A 19,113-nucleotide genomic window follows, 5' to 3' on the forward strand; every position below is an offset into this window, starting at 1 on the left:
TTTTAAGATGATAACAGCGTCTTAATGACTTCGAGAAAGAGACTTGATCTATTGTACCATCTTGTCTTAAAGAGGAACTCTTCAACAGGTCACCTGAAAGCAAAACTGCATCAGTGCAGTCCTTCCTAATGAAATAAGCCGTCTTTAAAGAACCTCCTCCAGCAGGGAAATGAACTCAGTCACAGTTCTCCAGTCCCTGCATGCGTCTTGCTAAACTGTTACTGGAAACTAGGGCATCGTGGGTCAGGGCAGGGCTGCTCCCACAGCTAATGCTCAGAGCAGGACCACCTGCATTCAGGGAAATTAAAAATCTCAAGATCTTTCCAAGAGGAGGTGAACATGTCAGGACCCTTGAGAAAAATTAAAGCTGCCGTGTGTGACTTTGCATTTAACAGGAAGGGAGGTTCAGAAGATGATTCACTAGTCAGCTGAAAGTTACTTAGTGCAACTTGTAGAAGAGCCACGTTTAAAAGCTGGGTGTACCACGGCATGCCTTTCCTGCCGGGCCCGTGCGTCCTCCCTCCCCTCTTCCTGTCTCTTCTGAAACTCTTCTCTTTCTTTTCCTGCATCACCAATTTCTCTCGGGTCCTGGGCTCTGGTTTCTCATCCTTATCCTAATTTGCTCTCACATATTCGTTTAATTGTTTGTGCTGAGTTTTGTGATGAAGTAATGTATTTTCCACTGTTTATTCCTTTTTATTTGTCTGAAAGGCAGAGCGACAAAAGACAGGCAGAGATCTTTCATTTGCTGGTTCAGTCCCCAAATGCCTGCAACATGTTGGCCTGGGCCGGGCTGAAACCAGGAGCCAGGGACCCCATTCAGGCCTGCGACAAGAGCGGCAGGAACCCAAGTACTTGAGCCATTGCCTCTTGCCACCCTGGCTGTGCAATCAGTAGGGAGCTGGAGTGGAAGGCAGAGTCAGCCCAGGATCTCAGACACAGGTGTTCCTTGCTGGGGCTGAACCCACCGTGTCACAATACTTGCCCCAAGGTAATACATCTTAAAAGACTTAAAATCTCTAAGTCACTGCTAAATGTCTTCTCTTTGTTGTATTAACTTCTCTTTGCTGTATTACTCGATAGGATATAAGGTGTCTACTTCCTATAATTTATAACTGTACTCATGTTTTCTAAGACCTGATGCACTTTTATTATATACATGTATTGTGTTGCTTTTCTCCTTTGTCTTATCATATATATCAAAATATTTAGTTTCCTGATACATAAAATTTAACACTGGGAACAGCATTCTGGCGTGGAGGGTTAAGTCCCTACTTGTGACACTGGCATCCGATATTACAGTGCTGGCTCAACCCCTAGCTGCTCTCTGATTCAGCTCCCTTCTAATGCACCTGGGAAAGCACCAGATGATGGCTCAAGTACTTGTGTCCCTGATACCCATGTGGGAGATCCAGATTGAGTTCCCAGCTCCAAGCTTCAGCCTGGCCCAGCCATGGCTGTTGAGGGCATTTGGAGAGTGAACCAGCAGATGAAAGATCACTCTCTTTCTCCCTCTCCCTTTCTCTCTGCCTGTCCCTCTGTTATTCTGCCCTTCAAATAAGTAAAACAATTTTTAAAAATTTAACATGTTAATAAAGTAATGTGAGAGTATTATAGTGAATATTATTTTTTAATATTATGGAAATACAGTATACATACCAAGCAATTCGTATAAGTGTACAGATAAATAATTTTTTGATCCTCTGAACAAACATATAACCAACACCCAAATGAATAAAACATTACTAGTACCACAAGAGTCCTCATTCTTCCCTCTTCTCCATCTTTTTTTTTTAAAGGTGGAAGAGTATATTGTCATTTACATGGTATCATTCAGTTAGGCAATATTTATGACTAAGTACCAAGTGATATGACATCCACACAATTTTTATACTCTGTCTCTATTCACTTCCGTAAATAAGAGAAAATGTGATATTTGTCCTTCCAGGTCTGGCTTATTTCATTCAGCATATAGATCTCCAGTTGCACCATTTTGTTGCAAATATATTTATATAAGGAAAAAAATCTCACTGCTATAACATGTGATATGTGATAGTTCCCCATTTCATATATTAATATTGATGTATTATATCTCACTTGTTTTTTCAATATTTAATATAAATTTGGACTTTCCTGGAACACTGGATTTCTACAAATAATACTTACTGCATATCTCACCATCTGGCATTTGCTACCATCTAGTTTTATGGTCTTTACTTAATGTAAGAACTATTCACCCAGATGATGCCCATTGGTCTTTGAATACTAAGCCCCCTTCTAATATTCATTTCATCCATTTTTACAGCTGTGACTTTTTATTTTGAACAGTTCAACTTGTTACACATGTTTAAAAAATTTAAGCTTCAAGAACTCTCCTGTTTTAATTTATATTGTGGGCATTTAATGCCTAATTGTCTACTATATAACCCATAACTTGGGTCATGCCTTTGAAAAGGAAAGTGCATTTTGTGTTGGTCAACTTGTTCTAAAATATGGAGAAGTTAAAAATGCCAACAGACTTTCCACTTAAGTGTTTTCAATAGGTTCTCAGGATGCACATGTGATTAATTTTTCATCTGTGTTTTAGAAGTTACTATTTCTCTGCATCCTCCTATATAGGAACTTTACTGAAAGCTTTTAAAATTATTAATTTATAAAATATACATTCTTCTTCATTGAATGTATATATATATATATATATATGATCAGTGAATGCCCCCAGAATACAACATGACGCACACAAGAAAGCTCTATTTTTCTTGTGATTTCCTTTTATTTCCTGTCTTACTCATTTTAACAAATCCATATGCACTGACTAAAGAAAACCATGAGTACTTTTGTTATAAATTTCAAGCACCTTTAAAACCTGGAGAGAAATGTTTCAATTAGTTTCTAAAAACTCTATCCAGTCCTCTAATGTGACTCACAGTTGGATTCAGGTTGGGCAGCTGGGCCTGTATCTCAGAACTGTTACAGGATCCATGGTGACTTCCTGCTCCAAACGCACTCCTGAGGAGACCTGTTCATGGAGTCACTGCCTCCTGGCTTAATTCCAGGTACCAACCAGCCCAGCTGCTACTTAGGGGTTTCAGTTTAGAGTGATTTTGGTCAATACGGAGCCATGTAGGAAGGGATATCTGTGCCTTAGGAAAGGTGTGTGAAATAATCACCATCTTAAACCACAGAAGAAGGTGACAGGATTCTCAGGGAACATGGAAGCTGGTACTTACGTCTCACTGGATGGCTGTGGAATCGCTGAGCACTTACCTGGGTAATACCGGGCCAGGCCAGTGGCACTGCCAAACACCTGCCACAACAGTGAAGGGTCTTCCTCTCGATTTTTTTTGAAAACGTCATCTAAGGCACTTGTCCAGTTGAGTTCGTTTAACACGATTGTCGCTAACAGAAAGAAGACAGAAGAATCAATGAATCCAAATATATAATTAATTACTGAATCTGTCTTCATCTATTTACAAAATAATAAGATACATTTTTCACTGCTTTATCTGCAAAAGTCCTCTCATATAGTGGTTATCAAAAGACTGTAGAGCAGGGATTCTTTCTTCTAACAGAATTTAATATGCCTATGACATTTTGGCTGGGTAGTGTTTTTGTCGTGCATTATGGGAACTTGAGCACCATCTCTGGCCTCTAACCAACACATCCCAGTGCCATCTCGTCAGTAGTGACAAACAAAAATGTCTCCAGATTTGTGTCAAATGGCCTCTGCAGGGAAAACTGCTCTAGGCTGAGAACCACTAGGACACATCCAACAGAGCAGGGGGCGGGTTGGTTTTCCTCCTCCTCCTCCTCCTCAGTGGCAGTGCTGAGGAGACCCACAGATCACCTCAGGGCACAGTTGAAAGATCACAGCTCCCAAGTATTGCTGCTCCCCTGGGGTACTCAAACATAAACTGGTATGTTGCCAGAGTTAAAAATAAACAAATGCTTTACCATTGAGCTTTACCATTAAGCTTACACAACAACAAAAAATGCACATAGTTTGATAAGAGGCAAAATTCATTCCAGGGCTTGACAACATGAGTGATACAAAGAGGAACTATCTGGTACTCTCTCTTTATAAACAGCGGTTTTTATTTTACTTTTTTATTTTATAATCATTTTATTATTTTATTTTCCTAATTCATAATTAAAGTAGGGTGCTAATAAGCACCAGGTGGTTGATTTTGATATCTAATTAAAATTACCCACTGATACTGGACAGTTTTTGCAAACATACGTTATTCATTACCATGAAGGAGAAGCGATAATGATATGAGATTCCACAAGGGTTAAAATTATATACGATTTTAATTACGGGACTCCATGATCATAGAATCCCAAGTCTAACATATGAGATATGTAGTTGGCTTAGAAAATAATTTTCCCTTTACTCAAAAAGCAGTCAGAGGGGTGGGCTTGTGGCATAGTGATTAAGCTGCTGTTTGGGATGCTGGAATTAGCACAAGAGTGTCAGTTTCAAGTCCTGAATGCTATTCTTTCTGATGGGTGCTGGTACTTGGGTCCCACAGCGCATGTGGGAGATTTGGGTTGAATTCTGGGCTCCTGGCTTTACCTTTACCCAGTTCTGGCACTTGCGGGCATGTGAGCATTGAACCAACAGATGGAAAATCTATCTATCTCTCTTAATCTCTTTTGCTCTGCTTTTCAAATAAATAAATACATGAAACTTTCTGAAAAAATCACACAGAAACCATGTTTCCTCCCCCCCCCCCTTTTATCCTTTATCCTTTATAGGTATCATCATCCCAACAGCTTGGGCAGTACTGCATGTGAGAAACTGGCAGAACTGGAACAGGGGAAATGTGCTTAGATTAGAGACGCTGCTTATCTTTGTTCTACTCTTTTCTGTGCGCCTATAACAGATAGAGCAAACAAATGCAACCATGGCTAAATCATGCACAGCGTTAGGTGTTTATATTTCAAACTTTGTAGCACTGACAAAAAAAAATCAAAAAAGAGAAATAGCGAAAACAAGGAGACGGGAACTGTTCTGGGACCAGCGTCTTGATGCGGTTCTCATTACTGAAGAACTACCAAGATATTCATCTTTATGGATGTGATTACTTTCAGAAAGATCAGTTGCGTGTGTGTGAATATTCATGAGCTGGGTCAGATCCATAGTGCATCTGAGATAGCAGAAAATTCATATTCAAAAGCATGATCCAATGAACACTAAGTGGCCAGTTATATGAAATTTTACATTCACACAGATAACCTGAACTGATATGCACTGTCATGAATATTTATACTGCTATAGAAAACATCATAGAAAAACAGCGACATTGTCCTTTTCTTTAAACATTCATGAGTTTTATAGTAATGTTCTACTGAACAAATAATGATGTTTATTTATGACCAAGATAAGACATCATTAATCCCTATTCTATTCTATCTCTTCAATTTCCTTGACTCGAACACATATTAAGTAACAACTGACATCTAATTATTTGTAATAAAGTTTAATTTGTTTCCAAGGCTGCTAATTTTTCCTTGTTTTTATTTGCTAGCTTAACAGCTACTAAGTATTAGGCACTGATACACCGACTGCGACCTATACTTCTATGTACTGAGGGGAATCCCTGAAAGAGTTCTATCATTGTGGTAATATGCTTTCAAATTTCTAGGTTATACATTTGAAGACTCTCTTTTTCAGAGAAGCCATTATGAAGCAGATTACAAAATATTTTTCTCAAAATGTGTCCATCTACAGATGAATTGAGTACAGAAAGAAGTTACAGACAAGAGACTTGAACTAATTTGAAATTTTACTCAGAATCAAAGAAACTGTATTTTCCCCCTACCACTGGAGCAAGGTTTATAAACCTGAGGCTACTTACTCAGTGTGTAGTATGCTGGGAGGACACAGGTACTTTCATATTTCAGTATATATTTATATGGACTTGTCAATGCAATCATTATTCTACTAATCACAATCTTTATTTGAATATCAAAAGCAGACATCAAAACTCAAAGGATCTGCCATGGAATGTAAAATTGGTACAGCCCCTTTAGAGGACACTTTGACTCTTTCCATCAAAATGCACATAGTCTTTAAACCCACAATTCTACTTCAAAAAATTTATATTATGGAGAGAGTATGTGTCTGTAGTACTTAATCAGAAAATTTTAAAACAGGAATCCTTCATTTAATTATGCCATTCAAAATCATTAAAACACCAAAACTGTAGGAAAAATTGCAGCATGACGGCATTTTTTTCCTCAAATCATAGGGAAAGCAACTAAGAATTGTAAAAGAGAATATATAAATCACCAAAGCAAACAATCAAAGAAGAAGGACTACTATTTTAGACTCTTTGTTATTTGGCCCTATTTTTCTGATCCAGAATTATCTTTGACTAATAAATACATTTTTCCCTGGTATCCTGAAATAAATAGACTTTCCTTTTCTTAATCTCTTGAAATTAAACAGCTCCTTCAGAATAACTAACGTGTTCAACAATTCCCTGCCTCTTTGCTAACAGCATACTCAGGATAAATAATACTGAAATAATGGAGTAATCTGCAGATGATGGAATAACAAAACTAATGCACAATGCTGGCCAGGCTAAACCAACTTCATGTCATTTCCTAAATTTTAATGTGGCCCCTACCATTTTCACTACATTCATAAACCTACATTCCCCATTTCCCTATCTCTAAATTTGTAAGCAGAGTTTATGTATGATCTTTTTTTAAGTGACAAGTCTATCTATAACTGGGTAACAAGCCAAGTGCATTACACTTGTCGAAGGTTGTTCTTGGCAGATCTTTTATTTTATATTCCATAGAGTTCATGCAGTTAGCTGGGTGCCTCTTTATTGTCAGCAAGCGTTTTTGGCCTCACTTTTCTTGACACCATAATTTTTTTTAAATTTTTTAAAGATTTATTTACTTATTTTAAAGTCAGAGTTACAGAGAGGCAGAGGCAGAGACAGAGGCAGAAGCAGAGAGAGGTCTTCCATCCGCTGGTCCACTCTCCAATTGGCCACAATGGCCAAAGCTACATATATCTGAAGCCAGGAGCCAGGAGCTTCTTTTGTGTCTCACATGTGGATACAGGAGCCCAAAGGCTTGGACCTTCATCCACTGTTTTCCCGGCCACAGCAGAGAGCTGGAGCAGAAGTGGAGCAGCAGGGACTTGAACCGGTGCCCATAAAGGATGCCAGCACTGTAAGTCGTGGCTCTACCCACTATGCCACAGCACTGGCCCTGACATCATAGTTATTAAAAGGTTTCAAATATGATAGAACAAAGAAAATACCAAATTCCTTGAAAAATTTCCTTACTTTCAGCAAATATTACTATGGATGATAAAACTACATTGTTTATTCACATAAAGACACAACACTCAAAAGATAAAAAAAAATGACAAACTCTTTCTTACCACAGTTCTGGTTTTCATCTGGCATTGTATATTACAAAATCCTTAAAGTGCAACTATCATCCCTTATGTCACCATCTTTATTTTAATGTACAGAGCAAGAAATGAAGATTGAATTTTAATTGCAGAAATAGTAATAAAATTAGTAGCTAAACTATGTTTCATCCAAGATTCCAGAATAAATGGTCTTCTTTTAAAAAGCACTTGAAATATTTTTGGATCAAAAATAAAATATTCTTTTATTTGAATAGATATATTTAATAATATTGAGAGCTTTGTTTTGTATGTATGGCCCAATATTATTTAATATTATGTTGTGTTTATAAAATCTTAAAAGCATAGGCAACAAAATTAGACAGATGGGATTATAGCAAATCGGATTCATTAAGGTGAAGAGACAACCAGTAGAATGGGAGAAAATATTTCACACCATTTATCTGATTACTACCAAGAACATACAAGGATCCCAAATACTCAACAGAAAAAAAAAAATCCCATTTAAAAGTGGGCAAACTGTATGAACCGACATTTCTCAAATGTAATGCAAATGGCCACAAACATGAATAAACGCTCAATAGCACTAATAATCAGAAAAATGCACATCTACACTACAGTAAGATATTACCTCACCATGGTAAGCATGCCTATTAAAAAAAATGACAAATGCTGTGGAGAATGTAAAGAAAACAGAATCTGAATGTGAGGGAATACAAATTAGTACAGCCATTAAGAAGAACAGTATGGAGGATCCTGAAAAAACTCAAAATAGATCTGCCACATGATCCAGCCATCCTATCACTAGATGACCCAAAGAAATAAAACCATCTCATCAAAGAGTTACCCACACTCTCACATTCATCTTGGGACGATTAACACTAGCCCAGATATGGAATCAACAAGATGTCCAGCAACAGATGAAGAGATTTTTTAAACTGTGGTAAACATACACACATACACATAGTGGAATATCATTCTGCCATTTGCAGCAAAACTGATAGAACTGGAGGTGACGCTGAATGAAATCAGCCACACTGAGAAAGATGGGTCCTGCAAAGTTTTCTCTCATGTGTGGAAACTAAAAAAAAAAAAAGTTGGTCTGAACATAGAATAGCAACTATTAGAGGCTAGGAAGGGGAGGAGCAGAGGAGAGACAACGGGAAGCTGGCAATGGGTCTGGAAACAAGGTAAGACACAAGTAAGAAGTTCTAGGGATCCACAGCATGGTGGGGTGACTGTGGCTAACAATACTGTTATACGTTTCCTGAAGAACTGAAAGAAAGGAGCTCACAGGCTCCAAACATAAAAATCAGAAAGAAATGCTAATTTACCCTGATTTGCTCACTACACATTATATATATTTCTTAAAATACTGCACTTTATCCTAGCAATACATATAATTTTTATCAAATTTTTTCAAAATATTTTATTTATTTGAAATAAAGAGAGACAGAAAAAGAGATCTTCCATATGCTGGTTCACTCCTGATATGGCCCCAACGGCCAAGGCTGAGCCAGGCTGAAGTCAGGAGCCTGGAACCCCTCACCCAGGTGTTCCATGTCGGTTGCAAGGGTACCAGTATTTGGGCCATCCTCTGCTGCTTTCCAAAGCACATTAGCAGGAAGTGGAGAGGAAGTAGAAATACTAATATGATTAATCATCATATATTAAACAAATATTTTGAATTATCCCATCACCCTAAAAATACACATAATTGAAATAATAATTTTAAGTGAAATGGTAGAGTTAGAAATGTGCCAGAGGATTCCAATTCACTCCCATCAAGGTGGCACCTACCATTGCCATCTCACTAGTCCAAGTGATCAGTTTCAGTTCTGATCCTAACGATAGGATTAAGTGTCACAGGGATCGCATAAACAAGACTAGTGTCTGGTAATACTAACTGATAGAATTAAAAAGGAGAGAACAATCCAACATGGGAAGCTGGATACACAGCGGACTCAGAATGGCAGATTCCTAAACAGCAATCAGGCCTCAGAATCAACCCTTAAGGCATTCAGATCTGGCTAAAAAGCCTATGAGAGTTATTTCAGGCATGCATGGAAAGCCAAGACACCTGGAAAAAAAAAAAAAATGAAATGACCTAAATGATAGATCTCCGCGAGTGAGATCTTAGGGAAAAGAATAGGTCATCAAAGAAGGAGGTACCTTTCTCTGAAGGGAAGAGAGAACTTCCACTTTGACTATGGCCTTGTCTAAATAAGATTGGAGTTGGCGATCTCAAGAGGCTTCCATGGCCTTGGCAGCTCATGACAAGAGCCTCGGGTGATTACTGACGCCATAAACAAGAGTGTCAAATTGTTAAGTCAACAGCAGAAGTCACTGTACACTTACTCCCCATGTAGGATCTCTGTCCTTAATGTGTTGTACTATGTGAAGTAACAGTATAACTAGTACTCAAACAGTACTTTATACTTTGTGTTTCTGTGTGGGTGCAAACTGTTGAAATCTTTACTTAGTATATACTAAATTGATCTTCTGTATTAAAGATAATTGAAAATGCATCTTGGGCTGGCGCCGCGGCTCACTAGGCTAATCCTCCACCTTGCGGTGCCGGCACACCGGGTTCTAGTCCCAGTCGGGGCGCCGGATTCTGTCCCAGTTGCCCCTCTTCCAGGCCAGCTCTTTGCTGTGGCCAGGAAGTGCAGTGGAGGAGGCCCAAGTGCTTGGGCCCTGCACCCCATGGGAGACCAGGATAAGTACCTGGCTCCTGGCTTTGGATCAGCGCTGTGCGCCGGCCGCAGTGCACCGGCTGCGGCGGCCATTGGAGGGTGAACCAATGGCAAAGGAAGACCTTTCTCTCTGTCTCTCTCTCTAACTGTCCACTCTGCCTGTTAAAAACAAACAAACAAACAACAACAACAAAAAGAAAATGCATCTTGATATAAATGGGATGGGAGAGGGAGATGGGATGGTTGCGGGTGAGAAGGTGGTTATGGGGGAAAAAGCTGCTATAATCCAGAAGTTGTACTTTGGAAATTTATATTTATTAAATAAAAGTTAAAAAAATTTTAAGTGATCAGTACAAATAAATTTTATTTTATATTCTCAATTGCAGATAACATGACAGTGTGTTATAACATATATTTTATGTTGTACTCGATATAGCCTTTCTTTCCCTCCCCACCCTTGACAGAAAATAGTGTTTTACCTTTACATAAACTTTCTGTCTCCTGATTTAACTATGAGTAGAAGTACATGAGTGAACTGGTATTAGAAATACATGACTGCATTTTTTTTTCACTGTAGAAGATTGACTAATGCCAGTCTAGCCCTAGAACCTACTGTCAGTTACTAATGAATTTAGCTTAGTATTGTATGGCTACTTCAAGAGTTAAGATTAGCTCTCATTTTCTGTCAAATTTTAAGAAATGAAGATCTGTGTCCCTGTTATAAAATTCTACTTTGCAAAATTACGTCTTTTATAGATGTTCAAGGCCAGCCTACTAAAAGCAGTGAACGCTTAGAGAGCAAACCTTGACTTAAAGCCTCTATTCTGAAAGGCGTAACAGGATTTCACTGATAATTGATACAGAATGCTGAGCATATGCTATTCTTCATATACTTAGCTTTCAAAACCATGGCCTTGGTGTTCAGCGTTTTTTCTCTTGTAGTGTATCCTTTTGTTCGGTCTGGCTTCTCCAGGGAAGAAAGAGGAATCCAATTTGTAATAGCACAAAAGACACACCTATGTCCGCTGCTAATTCTAAAATACATGACTCTCATTTCTTGTTTATGACATGGAATACAGAATTACTGACAATCTCTAAATCCAATTTTCTTCTACAAACTTCAATCTAGAAAATATTTCACTATTGTGTCCTTTTAAAATCTGTATAGGATTTAAATACATTTTATTTATTCAAGGTTCAGGGCCTTAGCATGCATGAAAGGCTCTATATGAATATTTGAAAAATCTTCAGCATATTTATATCAACTACAGCTTTCTTTGTTTTAAGTAGCTTTACTGAAATATCACTGACATATAAAGTTATATATATTTAAAGTGTAAAACTGGATGTTCTGATATACATAAACTCATACATCAAGCACTTATCACCATAATCAAACTAATTATCTCTTTAACATTTTGGGGGGGGGAGGGAAGGAGGGAGGGAGGGGGATGGGGAGGGAGAGGGGAGAGAGAGAGGGAGAGAACCCTCACCATGCTGTACGTTAGATCCCTGGAAATCATTCATTATGCATAACCGAGACTGCATTGTTAACGACATCTTTCTAATATATGCCAGGATACAGAGAAAACAAATTTATGATTTACTCAAAGTATAAAATAATTTTTGACAAGCCTTTGGTTAAGAACTATTGCTATTACAGCAATGGAAAGGACTAGATAAACATTAATTTTAACAATGCTTAGTGTTGTACAGTTAAATAGGTAATACAGAGAATTCACTACAACGTTTACAATGCTGTTTCCATTCAAGGAGTACTACCATTCTGTTCTAATTTTGCATTAAGGGTAAAAATAAAGCACTTGGAGAGGGCATTTGGCTTGGTGGTGAAGATGCCAGTTACACACCCAAGTACCAGACTGGAGTGCCTGGGTTCAATGCCTAACTCCAGCTTCCTGGTAATACAGGCCCCAGAAGACAGCAGTGACAGTTCAAGTAACTGAATTCTGCCACTCACGTGGGAAACCAGGACTGAGTTCCTTCTTCCTACTTCAGTTCCAGCCCAGCCTCAGGCATTGGAGGCATCTGGGAAGTGAATCCACAGATGGGGGCTCTATGTTGGTCTGTGTTTCTGTCCCTCAAATAATTTTTTCTTTTTTTAAAGATGTATTTTATTCATTCGAAAGGTAGAGTGATAGAGAGAGTGGAGTGAGAAGGAGGGAGGGAGAGATCCATCTGCTGCCTTACTCCCCCAGATGGCTCAATCTGGTTCCTCCACATGGATGGCAGGGACCCACGTATCTGGGCCATATTCTGTTGCCTCCCCAAGTGCATGAGCAGGGAACTGGATCGGAAGCAGAGCAGCTGGAACTTGAACTGGCATTCCCATATGGGATGCTGGTATTGTAGGTGACAGCTTAGCTCAGTATGCCACAATGTCAGCCCATCAAATACATTTCTTAACATAGCATGTTATTTAAACTTGCTCCTATTAACAAATAAAGTCGGGCTGGTGCTGTGGCTCAGCAGGTTAACGCCCTGGCCTGAAGCGCTGGCATCCCATATGGGCACCAGTTCGAGACCCAGCTGCTCCACTTCCCATCCAGCTCTCTGCTATGGCCTGGGAAGGCAGTAGAAGATGGCTCAAGTCCTTGGGCCCCTGCGCCCATGTGGGAGATTCGGAAGAAGCTCCTGGCTCCTGGCTTCAGATCTGTGCAGCTCCAGCCATTGCGACCAATTGGGAAGTGAACCAATGGATGGAAGACCTCTCTCTCTCTGCCTCTCCTCTCTCTGTGTGACTCGACTTTCAAATAAATAAATAAATCTTAAAAAGATAAAGTCAGTAAGATTTATTAAGCACTTATTGCATGCCATCAGATATTATAATTTTCCTTGCATTATCTCATTTAATTTCTAGGATAACACTAAAAGTGAGATACTGGTATTGTCTTTCTTTTAAGATGATGAAAAAAAAACCTAGTAAGTTTTTACAAACATCACACACTGAGAACTATAGAGACAGCACCCATATAAGTGTATGTCAACATTCCAAAATCCCCAAGATCCGTATGCTATTTAATTCTACACTTTCATTTTATCTGTAGTTGTGGCTGTCCAAAATCTTTAAATCTGATACACAAAATTGCCTCTTCCTCCATAGCACAATGGTTCTCAAGTGTTCATTTTAATTCCAGAAACTCTAAAACACTCTACTCTCTTCCTTTAACAAGCAAGTAAGGATTTTCAAGCTAGTTTTTAATGCCAATAAATGTCACCCTCTTCTTCCCTTTTATTTTTTGGACAATAACAGAATATTAGAAGTTCTAAATTATTTTTGGCTTAGATTCGATCGTAACTGTAAGTCTGATTCTAAACTGAACTTATGTTTTATCTATACAGAAAATGCTTATTTCATACCATAGTAAACAAGGGAGTCATTAAAAATGTTGCATTTAACAGATGAGATGTGCCATATGTCACTAATTTTATTCCTCAACCCTAATCTCTAAAAAAGAAAAATGTTAGAAGAACCTACTGATCCAATTAAGTGCACAGACAAAAAGAATCCACTTTAAGGACTTGACAGTGTGCATAAATATTAAAATGAATGAAATCTTTTCAGTGGATTGGGCTAATAGAATCTCATCTAATCCCAATGTAAATGAAAAATTAATAAGGTACCGGAAAACAGGGAGGCCAAATCTAATCTCTGTAATCGCATCTCAGGCACCAGAATCCACCTCCCACTGAGGATGGGCAAATCCAAGGCACACGAGGACTCTGATGAGGAGATAAGCCGTACTCCTGCAGCCAGTGTGCTGCAAATATTAAGAGGCCCTTGTCCTTGTCAATTCTGTAACCCCTTTATCACTGAGACTTCTGGCTCCCCATCTCTTCAGTTTCCTGTGGACTGAGCACCTGGCCAATGCCCACAACACAGCTGTGTGGGTTTCATAAAAGCTGCAAATCGTGCAGCACACAAAAGGAGTGGGGGAAAAAAAGATCCACTTTATCATTAAAGAAAAGAAGAATAATGCAAGAGAAAAGGAAGACATTAGAAACTAATAGAACAGCTATTCAATGAGCGACTTAATGCCACTTAACAAAATTATGATTTTTAAGGTTTTTTTTTTTTTCGGGGTGGGGGTCAGGATTTGGGGGAAGAAACACTGCAAGAATAGGAGGGAAGGTTAAAAAAAAAACACCTACTAATACTTAAAGCATTGTAAGAATTTCTAGTGCTAACATTATAAAAACCAAATAAAATACTAGTAACCGTGTTAGCCAAGCATCTCAATCACTAGTGCATCCTTTACATTCTTGAGTTTCTGTCACTTTTTTATCTAACAAAGTGAAGGCCATCTACACGAAGGATCTTGCACAGGCCACACGTCTGGTATGGATGTCAAATGGATTTCAAGATGAAAACTTTTATTATAGTCCTTTTCTTGGCTAGATCTAAAAAAATTGTAAGGTGCACATCTCTTTCAGGTGTCTTGCGCAGCTGACAGCTCGCTTTTGCATGCCAGAGTTTTATCTCAGTCTTGTCAGTTATTTTCTTTTCCTTGAACACCAACCTATATTTTTATATATATATGTGTGTGTGTGTGTGTGTGTGTGTATACATATGTAATTCTCTCTGTGTCTTTCATATAAAGCCACATTCCTTCTGCCCAGGTATTTTGCACCAGACCAGATCATTAAAATATTTCATTTTAAATTTTGGAACGTTATGTAATTTATACATATAAAACAGGAATTTTAGAACTAAATGCTAGAAGAAAATACAATTTTAACCCTTAAAACTTCACCAAATCATCTTCATCAGAAATTTGGGTATTGGTAAATAAAAATGAGAATGAATCTGACACATTTCTATTTCTATATATTAGAATAATATTTCAGTAAGCATATAGTGTGCTAAATTCTAAGCATACAAAAATATTTTAAAATGCCTTAAAGATACTGTGCTTAAACCTTAAAGAGAGAAGTAAAATATGCAATTTTTAAAAAATCCTCAGATATGAGCGAATAGAAATGAGATTGGTACCAAATGGGAATGAATATGCAGTTAAGACCAAATTTAAAGGACTCCGAATTGAGGGATTTCTTATGCATGCATACTACAGATTTTCTTGTTGGCAATGCCTTTTTCCTTCAAGTAATTGGTATTTGGAAAACAAGTACAGGAATATGTGTAGTAGGATCAGAGAGTTTCCTCGCCACTGCCACTGCTCCCAGACCCAGCGAGCAGCTTCCTGACAGATCTGGACCTTGGGGTGGGCTTTCATTCTCTTTGGCCTGTTTCCTCACCTGAGTGCTTTGGGTAACAAGAATATCTCCCAGAGCCTTTTTGAAGGTCACAAATACTTGTCACTTACTGGCCCCTATCATTATCATTATCATTGCTATCTTCTCTATCGCTTTTTTTTTTTTTTTTTTGGACAGGTAGAGTGGACAGTGAGAGAGACAGACAGAGAGAAAGGTCTTCCTTTGCCGTTGGTTCACCCTCCAATGGCCGCTGCAGCCGGCCAGCGCGCTGTGGCCAGCGTACCGTGCTGATCCGAAGGCAGAAACCAGGTGCTTCTCCTGGTCTCCCATGGGGTGCAGGGCCCATGCACTTGGGCCATCATCCACTGCACTCCCGGGCCACAGCAGAGAGCTGGCCTGGAAGAGGAGCAACCAGGACAGAATCCGGTGCCCCGACCGGGATTAGAACCCGGTGTGCCGGCGCCGTAGGCAGAGGATTAGCCTACTGAGCCACGGCGCCAGCCTCTTCTCTATCTCTTAACACTGAGCATTTGAAAGATTTTGTTAAAAAATATCATCATGGAGCAATTCTGATCCAGCTGCTAAATGCTGGAATATGTGAGTAGAACCTGGTTCTTGCCTTTCCTTTCTCACCCTACCCTGAGGCCGTGGACATGAAGGATGCTTCGTTTCCTTGCTTTGGCTGTCATGAAGAAAACAGTGTGCCAACCTTCCCAAAACCAGTTTCATGACATAACGCAATGCCAAACCAAAAATCATAAATATTGTACTAGGAACTTTTAACGTGGTATGTGATTTTATTGAGCATATCATTTTTACAAAGGAATATTCCCAGAGTTCCTGAAATCATTATCCTAGGTCTAACAGAGATATGCTGATATCCTAGCAAAAGGAAGAAAATTATGTAAGATCTAATAAGCATACTAGACTCAAAACATACACACACACACACACATACACACACAAGCTCCTGTTAAAAAAAAGCAGAAACTCTGACCAGGAAACGCAGACCAAATTAGATGAGGGAACTTCTGCCTTTGCCCGGAGACTGCCCAACTGCAAAGGGAATTCAATGTCTCCATCCGATCTGGGCTGCTGAATTCACAAAGAAGGACGGACAGGTAGGGCGCTGACTAATGAGATATGGTTGAGGGAGAAGGATAACAAGGCTCCAGGGGAAAAGGGTGATGCTGACAATGAGGCCCGCGCTGCTTGGTACTTAAGGTTTTGTGTCACTGAGTTTTAGAACAAAGAGTTGCCTGGTGAGTCTAAGATGGAAAGATCAGATGCACAGAAGCACAGCACAGACAAGTCAGCTGTAATCAAGAACAGAGATCTCTTGTTTTAAATAACATGTGCTGATCCAGAGTGGGGGAAAAAGCACACTGAACTAAATACATCTCAGATTGCTGCATGGAATCATGTTACATAAAGGGCAGGAATGAACTGAAACACTATTTTGAAGACAACACGGGATTAATATCCTTGTGTTGTGTTGCTAGCCTTGTGCTAGTATTTCTAGTCATACTGTATAGAGAACTGTCCATATGTATATTTGCAGAGTATTCATTATATATTTTGTTACTTATACAGAGACACAGACTTCTATCTTCAAAAAAACACAAACTATGAACACGGTTGGTTTCAAGGATGCTTATAACATAGTAAGCACAATTTGTTCAGATTTTAATGGAATCATTACAGTCGTTGACACATTAAATTTATAAGTCCTAGCTACTTCATAGCTCAGCAACTACCTAAATAACACAGGTACAATCGGTTTTCTACTCTAATAAATCATGTATTTTTTTCATTCACAGATACTGCTAAATTTCCAACAAAATTTACATTTGTCAAAGTGAAAGAGATCAAACCAGTCTGATGCAGCCTTAAAAAACAGTAAATAATTCAAGTCCTGATCAAAACAAGCATTTGTAATATAGTATTCTTATAACAACTTAAAGACTCAGGACAAAAAACACCAGGGGACAGTAAACAACCAGGTCGTGCTGCTTTGGGCTCCAAGGTATCTACGCTCGGTTCTGACTTCACAACATGCTCGCTTAGGCCTTTTGCAGTAACCATTGAGATTTTCCAGTTTTAACTCACTTCCACCCACTTTTCTTCTGCTGCCACAGTAGTCTACTTGTTGAATGCCCTTCCTTAATTAAAAGTTGTTCTCCATAGGAGCAGGTCTTTCAAGAGTAGCTTCTGCCCATCTTTCAGGCTGAAACCCTAGTCTTTTCCATGCACAGTAAGCCTGAGCCATAATCAAAGACGTTCTGACATCCCTAGAGGATGCAAGTCCTAATGCCTGCCTCCCACGTTCTTGGATACGCTATCTTTCCTGTGGGTACTGGCTTTCTGACCATGCCTGCTTGTTCAAATTCTCCCTTCTTTCATGTCTCAGTGCAGCATCTTCTTCATTCTAGGTGCTCTTTCATCTTCCCCAGCCTGCCTCCTCCTCATCTAGCAGAGTATAAACTCCCTCACTAGTCTCCTATAGCTTTATCTACATACAGCCATTGAAATACTTCCACATTGCACTGTCATGGTTATGTGTGCACCTCTATTATACTGCAAGTGGCTTCACAGTAAGAACCACAACAACATGTTATGCATCCCTCCCCCGACCCCAAACCTAAAATATTGTGCAAGAGGCAAGGGAAGGTGGCAAAGCTATATTTAAGACACAGTTGTAAAAAATGCAGTAAACTGTACAGTTGAATGAGCTTCTAGTTTTTCAAGTACAAAGTGAAAAAAAAACATTATCTATGATACCTAGGTAGGATTGTTATAAAAATTAGAATATTATGCTACACTAAGTGTATAATAGGCATTCAGTGGTCAGTAAAGATTAACATGTTTAGGTACTCAACAAGTATCTGTTAATGCATGAAAGAGTACATGAATATATGAATTGTAACTCTCCTGTGCTTGGTCCTATTCTTAAGTTAAAGGCAACCTTAAGCAAAGGATAAAAGTGTTCTGGTTTTTAAATCTTTTACTTGATAGATGCCACATCCTTCCAAGTGGTCCAATATTTCCTTATCTTCCCCTAAGCCAGAATGACTGGTGAGTGGTGGGTATCCCCAGAGAATTCGCTGGTCCTGCTTTTACTGTGCTCTTGCTGACAGATCACCCCGTTTGACAGGAAATGTTTGCAAGAGTAGGGTATAAAGGTTGTGGCCTAATTTTAGAGATCTCTAAATCACTAAATATGTCTAAAAAGCTTTTAAGTAAGTATCTCTTGATCTGTGTGTTTCATCTGATTACCTGGCTTCTATCACACGTGCATCCAACTGACATCTACTGATCACCCATTTATGCACCAGACACTGTTCTAAGCTCTCAAAGGGACAGATGATAAATATTTTAGGGTTATGGTCCAAGTAATGTTTGTCACAGCTACTCACTTTGCAGCTATGGCAAAAATGCTCCATATACAACACATGAAAAAAGGGGTATATGAGCCAATAAAACTTGATTTGCAAAAACTCGTGGTGGGCCATGTGTACAGATTTCCTCTAGAACAACAACTCCCATTGAAACACACAGGTCTTCTAACATTCTGGTGAAGGAGAAACACAAAAATCAATAATCGTCTAACAATGTATAGAGAATCCTTTAACAAACTGAAATTGGGATGCCACAGAGATGGACTAGTTGGCTACTTTAAGATTGGGTTGTCAGAAAATTTATGTATTCCTTATTTGAAAAGCTGTGTGTGTGTGTATGTGTGTGTGAGAGAGAGAGAGAGAGAGAGAGAGAGAGATTTGATCTTCT

General features: G+C 38.9%; 1 protein-coding gene across 14 annotated transcripts in view; it reads right to left on the bottom strand.

The window, feature by feature from the left end:
- The window catches only part of CACNA2D1 (calcium voltage-gated channel auxiliary subunit alpha2delta 1), a 524,460-nt gene that overhangs the window by 125,435 nt on the left and 379,912 nt on the right, over window positions 1-19,113 (bottom strand). For all 14 annotated transcript variants that reach the window (XM_070069807.1, XM_070069805.1, XM_070069803.1 and 11 more), the window contains 1 exon segment: window positions 3,268-3,399. In XM_070069807.1, coding sequence (XP_069925908.1) covers window positions 3,268-3,399 — 132 coding nt within the window.

Source organism: Oryctolagus cuniculus, chromosome 3 (assembly GCF_964237555.1).
Source record: "Oryctolagus cuniculus chromosome 3, mOryCun1.1, whole genome shotgun sequence".
Taxonomy (NCBI): Eukaryota; Metazoa; Chordata; class Mammalia; order Lagomorpha; family Leporidae; genus Oryctolagus; species Oryctolagus cuniculus.